The sequence below is a fragment of the Mobula birostris genome, chromosome X (genome assembly GCF_030028105.1).
Source record: "Mobula birostris isolate sMobBir1 chromosome X, sMobBir1.hap1, whole genome shotgun sequence".
In the NCBI taxonomy this organism is placed as follows: domain Eukaryota; kingdom Metazoa; phylum Chordata; class Chondrichthyes; order Myliobatiformes; family Myliobatidae; genus Mobula; species Mobula birostris.
In genome coordinates, this window is record NC_092402.1 from 6,312,059 (window position 1) to 6,332,158 (window position 20,100).

Genomic DNA, 20,100 nt, shown 5'->3' on the forward strand with positions numbered 1-20,100 from the left:
TTCGTCTTGGCTGTGTTCACGTGTGTGGCTGACTGAACCCCAGTGGCAGGACTCAGGCTGAACAGTCAGCCCCCTCGCCGGGGCTGGGGGGTAAAGCACAGGGCAGAGGTACAAGAGGGGAGAGAGTTTTAAGAGAGACCTGGCAGGTTACTGCAGAGGGGAGTGACCTGCCTGGAACGCTAAAAAGAGGCATTTCCCGCATGTAAATTGTCCCGCAATTAGGCTGGGCTTAAACCGTGGGGGGGGGGGGGGGGTTGGTTTGCTGGGCGTCGTGGCTGAAAGGGCCTTCTCCTACGCTGTGTCTCAATCCCTCCTGTCCCGTTACCAGCCACACAGGTTTACGTCCAGCACCCTGCGCTGGCTACCCCAACCGAACAGCTCACTCCTTTCATTCAAACCTCTGGAAGCCCACTTTAAACATTCTTCAGCCCTGCAACGAAGAAGTGGGGGGGGAGAATTAACCCTTCGCTCTTCCCTCACCCTATCATTCTGACTCCCTGAACAACGTTAGGAAAGTAAACTTTCTTTCGGAACGCCCTGCCAGAGGTGGTGGGAGCGGCAGGTAATGTTGAAGATATACCTCAGAGACTCAGTGCTGAGCTGGGCTCTGTGGACGTAGACTCACAGTTTGTGTCATCTGTTTTACTCAGTCTCTATCGCCTGCACGACTTATTCTTTTCACGTTGCACATTGGATGTCTTTGCCGTCGGGGGCCTTTTTCCTAAAATCGTGAATTCTATCGTGCTTCCTTGTTCTGTGGCTGCCTGCAGGAAGGTGGATCTCAAGGTTGTACAGGGTAAATGTACTTTGATAATAAATCTACTTTGGGTGATAGAAATACAGGGGGGCTACGTGGCAGGGAAAGGTTAGATTGGTCTTGCAGTCAGTTAAAAGGTCCACACAACAGATTCTGGAAACATAGAAATATAGAAAACCTACAGCACAATACAGGCCCTTCGGCCCACAAAGTTGTGCTGAACATGTCCCTACCTTAGATATTACTAGGGTTACCCATAGCCCTCTGTTTTACTAAGCTCCATGTACCTATCTAAATGTCTCTTAAAAGACCCTATCGTATCAGCCTCCACCACCATTGCCGGCCGCCCATTCCACGCACTCACCACTCTCTGAGTAAAAAACCTATCCCTGACATCTCCTCTGTACCTGCCCCCCAGCACCTGAAACCTGTGTCCTCTTGTGGCAACCACGTCAGCCCTGGGAAAAAGCCTCTGACTCTCCACACGATCAATGCCTGGAAAGGTGTAATAATAACAGGGTTGTCGTGGTGGGAGATTTTAATTTCCCAAATACTGATTGGCATGTCCCTAGAGTGAGGGGTTTAGATGGAGTAGAGTTTGTTAGGTGTGTTCAGGAAGGTTTCCTGACACAATATGTAGATAAGCGTACAAGAGGAGAGGCTGTACTTGATCTGGTATTGGGAAATGAACCTGGTCGGGTGTCAGGTCTCTCAGTGGGAGAGCATTTTGGAGATAGTGATCACAATTCTATCTCCTTTACCAGAGCATTGCAGAGGGATAGGAACAGACAAGTTAGGAAAGTGTTTCATTGGACTAAGGGAAAATATGAAGCTATCGGGCAGGAACTTCGAAGCATAAATTGGGAACAGGTGTTCTCAGGGAAATGTACGGCAAAAATGTGGCAAATAGTCAGATACTTGTGTGGGTAGTGGTTCCATATGTCACTACTACAGGGCGTGACGACCCTGCCTTACACAAGTCCTGGGCTCAGCTGGCTCCGGCTGACGTTACCTGGTATGGGCCCCTATCCAGGGTTACGGATCCCACTGCCTTGTGGGTATCTTCGGGAGAAGAGAAGGCTGAGGAGTAAACCCCACACAAATCCGGAGTGGAGCCCCTAAGGTGGTTGGATGACGTACCACGTCACCTCCCGGCAGCTCCTGCAGCCAAGCTGATGTCAAATGTACTGCCTCGCATTCCTTTGGACCACATCCGCGAGGCCGAGAGGGGGACCTTGATGTCTGGGCAGCCCAGGATCTCAATATTCATCACCCAGGTCTGCGCCCTGGGGTGCATCCATTGTCTACTTAGACAGACGAAGCCACGCTGATGATTCGGGTGGCATTTTGCACAGGTACATTCCAATGAGACAGGGAAAGGATGGTAGGGTACAGGAACCGTGGTGTACAAAGGCTATTGGAAATCTAGTCAAGAAGAAAAGAAAAGCTTACAAAAGGTTCAAAAAAACGAGGTAATGATAGAAATCTAGAAGACTATAAGGCGAGCAGGATTAAGGAAAACCCCAAGGCATTCCACAAGTATGTGAAGAGCAAGAGGATAAGACGTGAGAGAATAGGACCTATCAAGTGTGACAGTGGAAAAGTGTGTATGGAACCGGAGGAGATAGCAGAGGTACTTAATGAATACTTTGCTTCAGTATTCACTATGGAAAAGTATCTTGACGATTGTAGGGATGACTTACAGTGGACTGAAAAGCTTGAGCATGTAGATATTAAGGAAGAGGATGTGCTGGAGCTTTGGGAAAGCATCAAGTTGGATAAGTCACTGCAACCAGAGGGGATGTAACCCAGGCTACTGTGGGAGGCGAGGGAGGAGATTGCTGAGCCTCTGGCGATGATCTTTGCATCATCAATGAGGACGGGAGAGGTTCCGGAGGATTGGAGGGTTGCGGATGTTGTTCCCTTATTGAAAAAAGGGAGTAGAGATAGACCAGTGAGTCTTACTTCAGTGGTTGGTAAGTTGATGGAAAAGATCTTGAGAGGCAGGACTTATGAACATTTGGAGAGTCATAATAAGGTTAGGAATAGTCAGCATGGCTTTGTCAAAGGCAGGTCATGCCTAACAAGCCTGACTGAATTTTTTTAGGATGTGCGAGAGGGCACAGTTTTAAGGAGCTTGGAAGTAGGTACAGAGGAAATGTCAGGGGTAAGTTTTTTCACTCAGAGAGTGGTGAGTGTGTGGAATGGGCTGCCAGCGACGGTGGTGGAGGTGGATACGATAGGGTCTTTAAAGAGACTCCTGGATCGGTACATGGAGTTTAGAAAAATAGAGGGCTATGGGTAACCCTAGGTAATTTCTAAAGTAGGTACATGTTCGGCACAGCATTGTGGGCCGAAGGGCCTGTATTGTGCTGTAGGTTTCTATGTTTCTAACATCGTGGGCCGAAGGCCTGTACTGTCTGCTCTGTTACCTCACCACAGCTGGCCGCTCACGTCCCCCGTATTCGGTAATGGCAACCGCTCTGCCCGTGACCGCAAGAGACTACTGAGAGCTGTGGACCAGCTCAGCACATCCCTCCCTCCCTCAGCAGCAACATCTCATACTCCATCTGGGTAGCCTCCAGCCTGATGGCACGAACATCGAATTCTCCTTCCGGTTTAAAAACAAAATCCTCCTCTCCCTCTCCCCTTCTATTCTCCACTCTGGTCTTTCACCTCTTCTCACCTGCCTACCACCCCCCTCTGTTTCTCCGGTGGGTTCACGCTCTCCGTAGATAAGACTATGCTGCCTGGCCACCCCTTCCGATTTAACCCTAATCGCAGGACAACTCACAATGACCAATTGGCTTCTAGACCGCGAGAGGAAAGCAGTGCGCCCGGAAGAAACCGCGCGCGCGCACGGGAAAGGAAGGACGCCGGGACTGAACTCTGAACTTCGACTCCCCGAGCTGTGAAGAAAAAAAAAACAAACCCCTCCACGATAACTCTGGCGCACAGTTCGACCAGCTCTCTCTCAGCACCGTTTCCCTCCCACCCCTCGGGCAGCTCAGGGTCCCGGCTTTGTTCTTCCCGGGCACTCCCACCCTCAGCTTTGTCAATAGACAATAGGTGCAGGAGTAGGCCATTTGGCCCTTCGAGCCAGCACCGCCATTCACTGTGATCATGGTTGATCATCCACAATCAGTATCCAGTTCCTGCCTTATCCCCATATCCCTTCACTCTGCTATCTTTAAGAGCTCTATCTATCTCTTTCTTGAAAGCATCCAGAGACTTGGCCTCCACAGCCTTCCAGGGCATTCCATACATCCACCACTCTCTGGGTGAAAAGGTTTTTCCTCAACTCCGTTCTAAATGGCCTACCCCTTATTCTTAAACTGTGGCCTCTGGTTCTGGACTCCCCCAACATCGGGAACATGTTTCCTGCCTCCAGCGTGTCCAATCCCTTAATAATCTTATATGTTTCAATCAGATCCCCTCTCAGCCTTCTAAATTCCAGAGTATACAAGCCCAGTCGCTCCAACCTTTCGACCAATGACAGTCCCGCCATCCCGGGAATTAACCTTGTGAACCTACGCTGCACTCCCTCAATAGCAAGAATGTTCTTCCTCAGATTTGGAGACCAAAACTGCACACAGTACTCCAGGTGTGGTCTCACCAGGGCCCTGTACAACTGCAGAAGGACCTCTTTGCTCCTATACTCAATTCCCCTTGTTATGAAGGCCAGCATGCCATTAGCTATCTTCACTGCCTGCTGTACCTGCATGCTTGTTTTCAGTAACTGATGTACAAGAACACCTAGATCTCGTTGTGCTTCCCCTTTTCCTAACTTGACTCCATTTAGATAATGATCTGCCTTCCTATTCTTACCAAAGTGGATAACCTCACATTTATCCACATTAAACTGCATCTGCCATGCATCCGCCCACTCACCCAGTCTGTCCAAGTCACCCTACATTCTCATAACATCCTCCTCACATTTCACACTGCCACCCAGCTTTGTGTCATCAGCAAATTTGCTAATGTTACTTTTAATTCCCTCATCTAAATCATTAATATATATTGTAAACAGCTGCGGTCCGAGCACTGAACTCTGTGGTACCCCACTGGTCACCACCTGCCATTCTGAAAGGGACCCGTTAATCGCTACACTGTGTTTTCTGTCAGCCAGCCAATTTTCAATCCATGTCAGTACTCTGCCCCCAATACCATGTGCCCTAAGTTTGCCCACTAATCTCCTATGTGGGACTTTATCAAAGGCTTTCTGAAAGTTCAGGTACACTACATCCACTGGCTCTCCCTTGTCCATTTTCATAGTTACATCCTCAAAAAATTCCAGAAGATTAGTCAAGCATGATTTCCCCTTCGTAAATCCATGCTGACTTGGACCGATCCTGTTACTGCTATCCCGATGCGTCGTAATTTCATCTTTTATAATTGACTCCAGCGTCTTTCCCACCACCGACATCAGGCTAACCGGTCTATAATTCCCTGTTTTCTCTCTTCCTCCCTTCTTGAAGAGAGGGACAACACTAGCCACCCTCCAATCCACAGGAACTGATCCTGAATCTATAGAACATTGGAAAATGATTACCAATGCGTCCACGATTTCTAAAGCGACCTCCTTAAGTACCCTGCGATGCAGACCAGCAGGTCCCAGGGACTTATCAGCCTTCAGACCCAACAGTCTATCCAACACCATTTCCTGCCTAATATAAATTTCCTTCAGTTCATCCATTACCCTAGGTCCCGAAAGATGATGCAGGCACACTCTCAGAAAGGGAACTTACAGAGTCACAGAGCACCGCACCACAGACCCTGAGGCAATGAGTCCACAGAGGGGACCCACCCAAAACGCTGGCGGAACTCGGCAGGTCAGGCAGCACCTGCGGAAATGAATAAACGGCCGGCGTTTCGGGCCGAGAGCCTTCCTCACGGCTGGGAGGGATACCAGAATAAAAAGGTGGAGGGGAGGGGAAGAAGGACTGGCTATAAGGTGATAGGTGAAGCTAGGTGGGTGGGAAAGGGCCGGAGAGGAAGGAATCTGATAGGAGAGGAGAGTGGACCATGGGAGAAAGGTGTGGAGAGATATATAAAAGGCCAGAGTGGGGAATAGAAGAGGGGGAGAGGAGGGATTTTTTTTTTAACCAGAAGGTTAGAGGCTGCCCAGATGGAATATAACACCTCAGAAGAACATTAACACAAGAGCGACGAGTGAGGTGTATACACCAAGGAAGTGAGGACTAGCTTGCTCTGAAGCACAGTGACTACGTGGGAAGGAAGGGTTAGGTTGGTCTTGCAGTCGGTTTAAAAGGTTGGCATGACATCGTGGCCCGAAGGGCCTGTATCGTGCTCCGGTACCTCACAACAGCTGGCCGCTCACATCCCCCCGCCCCCGTATTCGGTCCCCGAGACCGCAAGAGACGACAGACAGCTGTGGGCAACAGCTCAGCACATCACGGGAACCAGCCTCCCTTCCCTCAGGCTCAGGAGCGACATCTCATATTCCATCTCGGTAGCCTCCAACCTGATGGCATGAACATCGAATTCTCCTTCCGGTAAAAAAAAAATTCCTCCTCTTCCTCCCCTCTGCTATTCACCACTCTGGCCTTATTCTCACCTGTCTATCACCCCCTCCTTCCCTTTCTCCTATGGTCCACCCTCCTCCCTTTATCAGTTTCTCTCCTCTCCAGCCCTTGACCTTTCCCACCCACCTGGCTTCACTTATCACCCTCCAGCTAGCCTCCTTCTCCTCCTCCGCTCCCCCTTTTCCTCTCCAGTCCTGAAGAAGGGTCTCGGCCCGAAACGTTGACTGTTTATTCACTGCCACGGATACTGCCCGAGTCCCACCAGCATTCTGTGCACGCGTCCCCCTCCTCTGTACACTCCTCGCTGCCTCAGGGCCTGTGCTGTCGCGCTGTGTGACCCTGTAACTTCCGTGCCTGTCCAAGGCCAACAAGACAAAGGAGCAAAGGAGGTGGTCAGGAGAGCTGACAGCCCCCTTTACGTCGGCAGCAGAGCAGTGGAAATGGCGGTCCACAACGCCCTCAAGAGTCCTAGAACATGGACCACTTCATCACAAAAACCCACCAACGTCTCCACTTTCTGGGGAGGCTGAAGAGGGCTGCTCTTTGCACGTCTGCGCGCACGTCATTCTACAGACGCGCAGAAGTACATCTGGGTGCGAGCAGCAGGCGATCAAGGCGGCAAATGGAAAGTTGGCCTTCGCTGCTGGAGGGATTGAACTCAAGAGCAGGGAGGTCATGCTGCAACTATACAGGGTACTGGTGAGGCCGCACCTGGAGTACTGCGTGCAGTTCTGGTCTCCGTACTTGAGGAAGGATATACTGGCTTTGGAGGCGGTGCAGAGGAGGTTCACCGGGTTGATTCCAGAGATATAGAAACATAGAAGATAGGTGCAGGAGTAGGCCATTCGGCCCTTCGAGCCTGCACCGCCATTCAGTACAATCATGGCTGATCATCCAACTCAGAACCCTGTACCAGCCTTCCCTCCATACCCCCTGACCCCCGTAGCCACAAGGGCCACATCTAACTCCCTCTTAAATATAGCCAATGAACTGGCCTCAACTGTTTCCTGTGGCAGAGAATTCCACAGATTCACCACTCTCTGTGTGAAGAAGATTTCCCTCATCTCGGTCCTAAAAGGCTTCCCCTTTATCCTCAAACAGTGACCCCTCGCTCTGGACTTCCCCAACATTGGGAACAATCTTCCTGCATCTAGCCTGTCCAATCCCTTTAGAATTTTATACGTTTCAATCAGATCCCCTCAATCTTCTAAATTCCAGCGAGTATAAGCCCAGTTCATCCAGTCTTTCTTCATATGAAAGTCCTGCCATCCCAGGAATCAATCTAGTGAACCTTCTTTGTACTCCCTCTATGGCAAGAATGTCTTTCCTCAGATTAGGGGACCAAAACTGCACACAATACTCCAGGTGTGGTCTCACCAAGGCCTTGTACAACTGCAGTAGAACCTCCCTGCTCCTGTACTCGAATCCTCTTGCTATGAATGCCAGCATACCATTCACCTTTTTCACTGCCTGCTGTACCTGCATGCCCACTTTCAATGACTGGTGTATAATGACACCCAGGTCACGTTGCACCTCCCCTTTTCCTAATCGGCCATCATTCAGATAATAATCTGCTTTCACGTTTTTGCCACCAAAGTGGATAACCTCACATTTATCCACATTAAATTGCATCTGCCATGAATTTGCCCACTCACCTAACCTGTCCAAGTCACCCTGCATCCTCTTAGCATCCTCCTCACAGCTAACATTGCCACCCAGATTTGTGTCATCCGCAAACTTGGAGATGCCGCATTTAATTCCCTCGATGAGGGGGTTTAGACTATGAGGAAAGATTGAGTCACCTGGGACTGTATTTGCTGGAATTCAGAAGGATGAGAGGAGCTCTTATAGAAACATATAAAATTATGAAAGGTAGGAAAGTTGTTTCCACTGGGAGGTGAGACTAGAACTAGGGGACATAGCCTCAAGATTTGGGGAAGTACGTTTAGAATGGAGAGGAGGAACTGCTTTTCCTAGAGAATGGTTAATCTGTGGAATTCTCTGCCCAAGCAAACAGTGCAGGCTACAGAATACCTACAGCTGTGTGCCTAGATCTTTGGGCACAGAGCTTGGAAAAAAAAGCGATTTAATGGACTTTTAACATCGTAAACCAGCGAGTTGTTTGTTACGTCTCCCTGCTCGCTGTGCAATGGAGACACCTCTTTCTCCCTTATTAGGCAGAGAGAGAGCCTGTGGTATGTTGGATACCGGGTGGAACGTGAAGTCTTTGGCGTAACCGCAGGTCTGCATCTTTGCTGTTGTTTTGCTCACGTTTGAGTGCTCGTTGGCGGGTGCAGATGCTTTTTTTTGCTGGTGGGGGGAGCAGGATGGTTGCTCGCTGCCACTTACGCGCGGGAGGGAGGGAAGCTGGGGGGTGACTTTGGGGTTCTAACATTTAACCGTCCTTCATTCTTTGGAGCACTCCTCTATTTTCATGGATGGTTGTGAAGAAAAAGCATTTCAGGATGTATATTGTATACATTTCTCTGACATTAAATTGTACCTTTGAAACCTTGGAAATGTATTTAAGAGAAGGTTGGAAAGATTTTTGCAGAGTAGGGGAATTAAGGGTTGTGGGGAAAAGGCAGGTAGGTGGAGATGAGTCCATGGCCAGATCAGCCATGATATTATTGAATGGGGAAGCAACCTCGACGAGCCAGATGGCCGACTCCTGCTCCTATTTCTTATGTTTTTTTATGTTCTTAGTGACAACTGTACTGCTCCAAAGGGCGCTACTCGAGGTCATTCTTACCCTCGGCCATTAGGCTCTATAATGAGTCAACCTGTAGCCAGGGAAGTGAGGACCCCTCCCCCCACCCCGTCTTCTGTCAGACTGTTTGAGGTAACTTAACTTTATTCTTTCTTTCTTCCCTTCTAATATTTGTATATCTGTGCACTTGCAATGCTACTGTGGCACTGCAATTTCCTTTGGGAATTAATAAAGTATTTATCTATCGACCTAGTGAGAGGTCCTAACAAGCTGGATCACTGGTTGCTATGGAAACTGCACTGCAGCGGGCAGGAAGGCTCGACAACGGGGAGTCAAAACTGTCCAACACATCACCGTCACCAGACGACCCACTGTTAAGGACATAAACACAGAAAGGGGCCAGTAACATCATGAAGGATCCCACCCACCCTGCTCACAGACTGCCTGTCCCACTCCCATCAGGGAGGAGGCTATGTAGCATCCACGCCAGGACCACCAGACTCAAGAACAGTGACTTTCCCCAAGCAGTGAGGCTGATCAACACCTCCACCCACTAATCCACCCCTCCACACCCCAATAACCCACTGACCCACCCCTCCACACCCCCAATCACCCACTGACCCACCCCTCCACACCCCCACCCACTGACCCACCCCTCCACACCCCCAATAACCCACTGACCCACCCCTCCACACCCCCAATCACCCACCTATCCACCCCACCACACCCCCAATCACCCCCTGACCCACCCCTCCACACCCCCAACCACCCATCGACCGACCCCTCCACACCCCCAATCACCCACCGACCCACCCCTCCACAACCCCAATCACCCACTGACCCACCCCTCCACACCCCCAATCACCCACTGACCCACCCCTCCACACCAATTACCCACTAACCCACCCCTCCACACCAATCACCCACCGACCCACCTCTCCACAGCCCCAATCACCCGACCCACCCATCCACACCCCCAATCACCCAATGACCCACCCCTCCACACCCCCAATCACCAACTGACCCACCCCTCCACACCCCCAACCACCCCCTGACCCACCCCTCCACACCCCCAATCACCCACTGACCCACCCCTCCACACCCACAATCACTCACTGACCCACCCACCCCTCCACACCCCCAATCACCCACTGACCCACCCCTCCACACCCCCAATCACCCACTGACTCACCCCTCCACACCCCCAACCACCCACTGACCCATCCCTCCACACCCCCAATCACCCACTGACCCACCCCTCCACACCCCCAATAACCCACTGACCCACCCCTCCACACCCCCAACCACCCAATGACCCACTCCTCCACACCCCCAATCTCCTACTGACCCACCCCGCCACAACCCCAATCACCCACTGACTCACCCCTCCACACCCCCAATAACCCACTGACCCACCCCTCCACACCCCCAACCACCCTCCGACCCACCCCACACCCCCAATCACCCCCTGACCCACCCCTCCACACCAACCACCCACCGACCCACCCCTCCACACCCCCAATCACCCACCGACCCACCCTTCCACAACCCAAATCACCCACTGACCCACCCCTCCACACCCCCAATCACCCACTGACCCCCCCCTCCACACCCCCAACCACCCACCGACCCACCCCTCCACACCCCCAATCACCCACTGACCCACCCCTCCACACCAATTACCCACTAACCCACCCCTCCACACCCCCAACCACCCACCCACCCACCTCTCCACAGCCCCAATCACCCGACCCACCCATCCACACCCCCAACCACCCCCTGACCCACCCCTCCACACCCCCAATCACCCACTGACCCACCCCTCCACACCCACAATCACTCACTGACCCACCCACCCCTGCACACCCCCAATCACCCACTGACCCACCCCTCCACACCCCCAATCACCCACTGACTCACCCCTCCACACCCCCAATCACCCACTGACCCATCCCTCCACACCCCCAATCACCCACTGACCCACCCCTCCACACACCCAATAACCCACTGACCCACCCCTCCACACCCCCAACCACCCAATGACCCACTCCTCCACACCCCCAATCCCCTACTGACCCACCCCGCCACAACCCCAATCACCCACTGACTCACCCCTCCACACCCCCAATAACCCACTGACCCACCCCTCCACACCCCCAACCACCCTCCGACCCACCCCACACCCCCAATCACCCCCTGACCCACCCCTCCACACCCCCAACCACCCACCGACCCACCCCTCCACACCCCCAATCACCCACCGACCCACCCCTCCACAACCCCAATCACCCACTGACCCACCCCTCCACACCCCCAATGACCCACTGACCCACCCCTCCACACCAATCACCCACTAACCCACCTCTCCACACCCCCAATCACCCACTAACTCACCCCTCCACAGCCCCAACCACCCACCGACCCACCCCTCCACAGCCCCAATCACCCACCGACCCACCTCTCCACACCCACAATCACCCACCGACACACCCCTCCACACCCCCAATCACCCACTGACCCACCCCTCCACAGCCCCAATCACCCACCCACCCACCCCTCCACACCCCCAATCACCCACTGACCCACCCCTCCACACCCCCAATCACCCACTGACCCACCCCTCCACACACCCCCAATCACCCACCGACCCACCCCTCCACACCCCCAATCACCCACTGACCCACCCCTCAACACCCCCAATCACCCACTGACCCACCCCTCCGCAGTCCCAATCACCCACTGACCCACCCCTCCACAGCCCCAATCACCCACTGACCCACCCCTCCACACCCCTAATCACCCACTGACCCACCCCGCCACACCCCCAATCACCCACTGACCCACCCCTCCACACCCCCAATCACCCACTGACCCACCCCTCCACAGTCCCAATCACCCACTGACCCACCCCTCCACACCCCCAATCACCCACTGACCCACCCCTCCACAGCCCCAATCACCCACTGACCCACCCCTCCACACCCCTAATCACCCACTGACCCACCCCTCCACACCCCCAAGCACCCACTGACCCACCCCTCCACACCCGCAATCACCCACTGACCCACCCCTCCACACCCCCAATCACCCACTGACCCACCCCTCCACAACACCAACCACCCACTGACCCACCCCTCCACAGCCCCAATCACCCACTGACCCACCTCTCCACACCCCCAACCACCCACTGACCCACCCCTCCACACCCCCAATCACCCACTGACCCACCCCTCCACACCCCCAATCACCCACTGACCCACCCCTCCACACCCCCAATCACCCACTGACCCACCCCTCCACACCCCCAATCACCCACTGACCCACCCCTCCACACCCCCAATCACCGACTGACCCACCCCTCCACACCCCCAGTCACCCACTGACCCACCCACCACACCCCCAATCACCCACTGACCACCCCTCCGCACCCCGAATCACCCACTGACCCACCCTTCCACACCCACAATCACCCACTGACCCACCCCTCCACAACCCGAATCACCCACTGACCCACCCCTCCACAGTCTCAATCACCCACCGACCCACTCCTCCACACCCCCAATCACCCACTGACCCACCCCTCCACACCCCTAATCACCCACTGACCCACCCCTCCACACCCCCAATCACCCACTGACCCACCCCTCCACAGTCCCAATCACCCACTGACCCACCCCTCCACAGTCCCAATCACCCACTGACCCACCCCTCCACACCCCCAATCACCCACTGACCCACCCCTCCACACACCCAATCACCCACTGACCCACCCCTCCACACCCCCAATCACCCACTGACCCACCCCTCCACACACCCAATCACCCACTGACCCACCCCTCCACATCCCAAATCACCCACTAACCCACCCCTCCACACCCCCAACCACCCAATGACCCACTCCTCCACACCCCCAATCACCCACTGACCCACCCCTCCACACACCCCCAACCACCACTACTTTATCATTTCCTGTCAGAGTCACCTCATGTACAGACACTCCTGTGCCCAGCGTCACCTTATGGACACACAGTCAATCTGTGTCTATAAGCTATCGTATGTATTTATACTTACTGTTTCTCAAATTATTGCATTCTTTATCTTATTGTGTTTTTTGTTATGCTGGATCGGATCTGGAGTAACAATTATTTCGTTCCCCTTTACCCTTGTGTACTGGAAATCTTGGATGAAGTTTGGTTTTCGACTCACTTTTGTGAAATTCAATTCTGAATGTTATTTGCTTACTTTATTGCTCACACGACTTGTTTTTTACCGCACAATGGATGTTTGACGGTCTTGTTTTTAAATATGGGTTCTACTGGGACTCTGTTTTGTGGCTGTCTGCACAAAAAATACTCCAGCTTGCACATAGCATACGTACTTTGATAATAAACGTATTTTGGTAAAATTACTAGATCACATATCAGATAGATAAGAATGTATTTTTCCCCCAGGACAGGACAGACTACAAGAGGGCCGAGGTCCAAGGTGTGAGGGGGGAAAATTTAAAGGCAAATTGAGGAGTGAGTTTTATACACAGATGATGCTTGTGGAAAATAAGCTGTCGGAGACTATGAGACATTGGAGCAGAATTAGGCCATTCAACCCATCGAGTCTGCTCCCCCATTCATCATTCTGATCCACTTTTCCTCTCAGCCCCGAACTCCTGCCTTCTCCCTGTATCCCTTCATGCCCTGACTGATCAAGAATTTATCAACCTCTGCCTTAAAATATGCCTACGCCCAAGGACCTGCACGGTGGTAACAAATTCCACAGATTCACTACCCTCTGGCTAAAGAAATTCCTCCTCTCCTCCATGTTAAGTGGATGCCCCTCTATTCCAGAAGTTCCCAACCTGGGGTCTATAGACCGTTCGGGTAATGGCATAAAAATGGTTGGGAACCCCTGCTCTATTCAAAATCGTGCCCTCTGGTCCTAGACTCCCCCACTACAGGAAACATCCTCTCCACATCCACTCTATCTGTGTCCTCTGGTCCTAGACTCCCCCACCACAGGAAACATCCTCTCCACATCCACTCTATCTGTGTCCTCTGGTCCTAGACTCCCCCACTATAGGAAACATCCTCTCCACATCCACTCTATCTGTGTCCTCTGGTCCTAGACTCCCCCACTGTAGGAAACATCCTCTCCACATCCACTCTATCTGTGCCCTCTGGTCCTAGGTTCCCCCACTACAGGAAACATCCTCTCCACATCCACTTTATCTGTGCCCTCTGGTCCTAGACTCCCCTGACTACAAGAAAAATCCTCTCCACACCCACTCTATCTGTGCCCTCTGGTCCTAGACTCCTCCCCTATAGGAAACATCCTCTCCACATCCACTCTATCTGTGTCCTCTGGTCCTAGACTCCCCCACTATAGGAAACATCCTCTCCACATCCACTCTATCTGTGCCCTCTGGTCCGAGACTCCCCCACTATAGGAAACATCCTCTCCACATCCACTCTACCTGTGTCCTCTGGTCCTAGACTCCCCCACTATAGGAAACATCCTCTCCACATCCACTCTACCTGTGTCCTCTGGTCCTAGACTCTCCCCACTACAGGAAACATCCTCTCCACATCCACTCTATCTGTGCCCTCTGGTCCGAGACTCCCCCACTATAGGAAACATCCTCTCCACATCCACTCTACCTGTGTCCTCTGGTCCTAGACTCTCCCCACTACAGGAAACATCCTCTCCACATCCACTCTACCTGTGTCCTCTGGTCCGAGACTCCCCCACTATAGGAAACATCCTCTCCACATCCACTCTATCTGTGTCCTCTGGTCCTAGACTCCCCCACTGTAGGAAACATCCTCTCCACATCCACTCTATCTGTGTCCTCTGGTCCTAGACTCCCCCACTATAGGAAACATCCTCTCCACATCCACTCTATCTGTGTCCTCTGGTCCTAGACTCCCCCACTATAGGAAACATCCTCTCCACATCCACTCTATCTGTGCCCTCTGGTCCTAGATTCACCCACTGTAGGAAACATCCTCTCCACATCCACTCTATCTAAGCCTTTCAAGATTCGATTGGTTTCAATGTGATCCTCCCCTCATTTTTCTAAATTATAGCAAGTAAAAGCCCAGAGCCATCAATAGCTCCTCATTTGAAAAGCCTCTAATTCCCATAGGGGTAACGGCAGTGTGAAGCATCTTGAAGGACTGTTTATTCATTTCCATACATGCTGCCTGACGCTGAGTTTCTACGGCTTTTTGTGGGAGTGTTGCTCTGGATTTCCAGCACCTGTAGAACCTCTCGTGTTTAAAAGACATTGGTCTAGAATATAAAAGCAATGTTGAGACTTTATAAAAGCACTGGGGAGGCCTCAGCTGTAGTACTGTGTGCAGTTTTGGGCCCCTTATCTTAGAAAGGATGTGCTGAAACTGGAGAGGGTTCAAAGGAGCTTCATGAAAATGATTCCAGGATTGAATGGGTTGTCATCTGAAGAACGTCTGATGGTTCTGGGCCTGTATTCACTAGAATTCAGAAGAATGAGGGGTGACCTGATTGAAATCGATCGAACGGTGGAAGGCCGTGATAGAGTGGAGGTGGAGAGGATGTTTCCTGTGGTGGGAGTGTCTAAGACCTATATTTATATGAAGAAAAGCCACCCGAAAAAAAAATTAATCTAAATAAATGAAAGCTACAGTTATTGAAAGCATAGGACAAAATATCATCTTGCTCGTATTCTTTTTTAAAAAAAACAAGCATCAATTAATATTGTTAGTATTTTTCAAATCGAAACAATAAGAAAATGACTCAACTATATAGAAAAAACAGCATAGGGGAAGTAAGGCATAAACGCCATCTTGAAATGTAAAGAGACGAAAAGAACCAAATACTTCCCCAGACCTTTCAAAAACAAAATTAAGCCCCGAAACTTCTACTTAATTACCTTCAAAAGCAGAGAAAGCAAGAATAAAGATAGAAGCTAAAGAAAAACGGACAGAGTCATTAAGAAAGAAAAACTTTAATCGAAAAGTGTATAAAAAAAATACCTACACTACAGACCAAGAACTTAAGCCCTCGGATTATCTGTAAATCTATTACCAACAAAAAAACAGCCTCAGAATAGAGGGACATCCTTTTAGAACAGGGATGAGGAGGGATTTCTTTAACCAGAGAGTGGTAAATCTGTGGAATTCTTTGCCCCAGGAGGCCAAGTCTTTAAGTATTTTTAAGGTAGAGATTGAGAGATTCTCGATTGGTCAGGACATGAAAAGATATGGGGAGAAAGCGGTAGAGTGGGGCTGAGAGGGAAAATGGATCAGCCATGATCTCGATGGGCCAAATGGCCTTCATTCTGCTCCCCGACCTTATGGTCTTGTGGGTGGGTGCTTAGACAGGAAAGGTGCAGAGGGTTAAATGCCTGTGGACTTCAGACAGCTCAGCACATCACAGGAACCAGGCTCCTCTCTGCGGACTCTGTCTACACTGCCCACTGCTTCAGTGAAACAGCCAGCATCATCGAAGCCTGCACCCACCCCGGACATTCTCTCTATCACCCCTGCTCCCCCCCAACCCCAGCCCACAATTGGGCAGAGGAAGCTACAGCCTGAAGGCAAGGACAGGTACCACCAGGCCTGAGGACAGCACTTACTCTGCTGTTATCAGACTCCTGAACGGACCTCCAGTACGATAAGACAGACTCTTGGCCTTACCATCTACCTCGTTGTGATCTTGCACTTAGTCGCTCACCTGCCCTTCACTTCCTTGTTAGCTGCTACACTTTATTTTGCATTGCTATTGGTTTACTTTGCTCTAGCTCAATACCCAGTGTAGTAGTTCATCTGTACCAACAGTATGCAGGACAAGCTTTTTGCTGCTCCTTGGTTCACGTGACAATAATAAACCACTCTCACTGACTCTGTTGTACTTCTTGGTTCTACAGTTATTTCCCATGGTAGGGGAGTCTAGGACAAGAGGGCACGACTTCAGGGTTGAAGGACGCCCATTCAGAACAGAGATGTGGAGAGGTTACTTTAGCCAGAGGGTGGTAAATCTGTGGAATTCGTTGCCACGAGCGGCTGTGGAGACCAAGTCACTGGGTGCATTTAAGGCAGAGATAGATAGGCTCTTGATTAGCTGGGGCATCAAAGGGTAATGGGGAGTGGGGATGACTGAGAGAAACGGATCGGCCCGTGATTGAATGGTGGAGCAGACTCGATAGGCCGAATGGCCTACTTCTGCTCCTATATCTTACGGTCTTACCGGGGAAGGAAGGTTAAAGTTGAACAAGATGTTGGTGTCGAATTACCGGGTGAACAATTAGGGGTGGTTGGACTGTAGATCACCGCCTTTCCTGGGGGCTTTGCAGTTGCTTGCTTGGCGAGTGGAGGGTGCTGATGCTTTTTATTTTGCTGAAATAAGTGCAGGGGAGGGGGAAGGTCGTGGCTCTGTTGACGCCCTGCATGGGGCGGGGGGGGGCTTGAGTTCTCATGTGTTTTTTTAAACTGTTGCTCTTTGGGGCACTCTTCTATTTCCATGGCCGTCTGCGAATAATAAGAATTTGTGGTTGTACATTGCATACATTCTCCGACAGTGAAACTTGGAGGGGGTGTTCTGGATGGGAGGGGTATGGTCCGGGTGGGAGCAGGCAGATTAATCGCTCGGCACAGGGGTTTTTTTTGAAGTGTTCGTACCTGAGCTGTCATGACCCTACCGTGAATGCCTGTAAGAAAATGAATCTCAGGGTTGTTTGTGTACTTTGAATTTCAAACCTGAAGCAACGGCCTGTTTCTGTGCTGTACGCAGTTCTAAGTTACCCCTCAACCTGCCCCCACCTGCGCCCCAGGTCGCTCGGCCACGGTGGGAAGAGCCCACGGGCGGGACGTCTCTCACCTGCAGCGTTGGTGACGGTCACTGGGACGCCAGGCACCTGGAGCCCGTTGATGTTGATGGTCTGTATCGAGTGGCCGGAGGCAAACTGCGTGGCGTTCAGGTTGATCGGCCCCCCGGCCGGGGCGATCCTGGGCAGGGCGTTCCCCTTCCGGATGCTGGAGCCGGCCGCCGATCTCTTCCCGCCCCCAGCCGGGGCGATGCGGGGCAGGCCGCCGGCCCCCGAGGGGCTGGGGGCCGGCTGCAGGGCGGCGGCGCTCTTCACGGGCAGGGCCTGCCAGCTCAGCTGGGCCGAGGAGGAGACGGGCTGGGCCCGGATGATGACGGGGGCAGCCTCGCCGGGCTGGGCCTGGAAGGCCGGCGGCGGCGGCGGCTGCTGGGGCTTCTGCGGGACGGTGGGGAGGGTGTGTCCGCTCATGGAGGCCGCCTGCACCACGCGGATGGCCTGCTGGGGGATGGCGGGCGCGGCGGGCTCCGGCCGCTGCTGCACCACCTGCAGGACGCCGGAGCCAGCGCTCTGCAGCAGCACCATGTTGGCCCCCGTCTGCAGGATACCGCCCGGTGCGGCCTCCACCAGGGTGACCGCCTCGGCCGACGAGGAGGGAGAGGAGGCGGGGCCCCCGGCCGACTTCCTCCGCAGCCGCTTGCCGGCCTTGGCCAGGCCCCCCGCGTCCCCGGCCAGCTGCACCGCGCCCCCGTCCCCCACCAAGTTGCCGACGGGCAGGGAGAGGGCCACGTTGCCCCCGCCCGCCAGCTTGATCACGTTGCCCGGGGTCTGCAGCGCCGCCCCGCCGACCCTCTGCACCTGGACCGGGAGGGAGGCGGCCGATTTCACCTGCACCGCCTTGGCGGCGCTGACCACCGGCGCGGCGGTGACGAAAGCCTGGCTGGTGCCCGGGATGAGCTGGATCTGGCCGGCCACGCCGGGCTGGACGTTGGCGATCTGGAGGGACTGGCCCGCCAGGGCCTGGACCTGCGGGACCACCTGGTACTGCAGGCCCGGCCGCGAGGCCTTGCCCGCCGCCGGCTGGTTCTGGATGGCCAGCACCAGCTGGCCCGAGGCGGAGGTGCTGATGGCGGCGCTGCCCGCCTGCGGGCCCGCGATCTGGAAGACCTTCCCGTTGGCGGTGATGAAGCTGAGGTTGGCGCCGTTCTGGCCGTTGGGGGGCGGGGCGGGCTTTAGCAGTGGCAGTTTCTTGGCCACCACCTGGACAGCCACCGGGGAGGGCGAGGAGCTGGTGTCGGTGGCCGGGGGGCCGATCTTGCTGCAGGTCGCGGCCAGCAGAGCCAGGGGCGAGGGCTGGGGTTCCTGCAGCGGAGACCAAAACAAAAACAGAGAACAGAAACGTCAGCGGGAACGCTCCGAAGCAGGGTCAACCCTTACCTCGAGGACCGCGGGACGCCGGAGGACAATGAGGCCATTTAGCCCCGGGGAGTCTCCTCTGCTGATCCATCATGGCTGACTCATTAACCCTCTCAGCCCCGTTCTCCTGCCTTCTCCCCGTCACCTCTGACGCCCTGACTAATCAAGGACCGATCATCCTCCGCTTGAAATACACCCGATGACTCGGCTTCCACAACCGACTGTGGCAGTGAATTCCACAGATTCACCAGCCTCTGGCGAAAGAAATTCCTCCTCATGGCATGTATATACTTTGAAAGATTTACCTTCAACTTTGAAATCAGCCATGATGGAATGGAGGAGTAGACTTGATGGGCCAAATGGCCTAATTCTGCCTCCTACATCTTGTGGTCTTATCGCTGTTCTAAGTGGACATTCCTCTATTCTGACGTTATGCCCTCTGTCTAGGGACAGGGAACGTGGGCGGCCTAGACTCCCCCACTATAGGAAACATCCTCTCCACATCCACTCTATCTGTGTCCTCTGGTCCTAGACTCCCCCACTATAGGAAACATCCTCTCCACATCCACTCTGTCTGTGCCCTCTGGTCCTAGACTCCCCCACTATAGGAAACATCCTCTCCACATCCACTCTATCTGTGTCCTCTGGCCCTAGACACGCCCCACCATAGGAAACATCCTCTCCACATCCACTCTATCTGTGCCATCTGGTCCTAGACTCCCCCACTATAGGAAACATCCTCTCCCCATCCACTCTATCTGTGCCCTCTGGTCCTAGACTCCCCCACTATAAGAAACATCCTCTCCACATCCACTCTATCTGTGCCATCTGGTCCTAGACTCCCCCACTATAGGAAACATCCTCTCCCCACCACTCT

The 20,100-nt window shown here is 53.1% G+C and overlaps 1 protein-coding gene across 1 annotated transcript in view; it reads right to left on the reverse strand.

Moving 5' to 3' along the window:
* The window catches only part of sp2 (sp2 transcription factor), an 85,108-nt gene that overhangs the window by 20,761 nt on the left and 44,247 nt on the right, over nt 1-20,100 (reverse strand). The window contains exon 3 of the mRNA XM_072248677.1: nt 17,864-19,169. Coding sequence (XP_072104778.1) covers nt 17,864-19,169 — 1,306 coding nt within the window. The remainder of the gene's footprint in view (nt 1-17,863; nt 19,170-20,100) is intronic.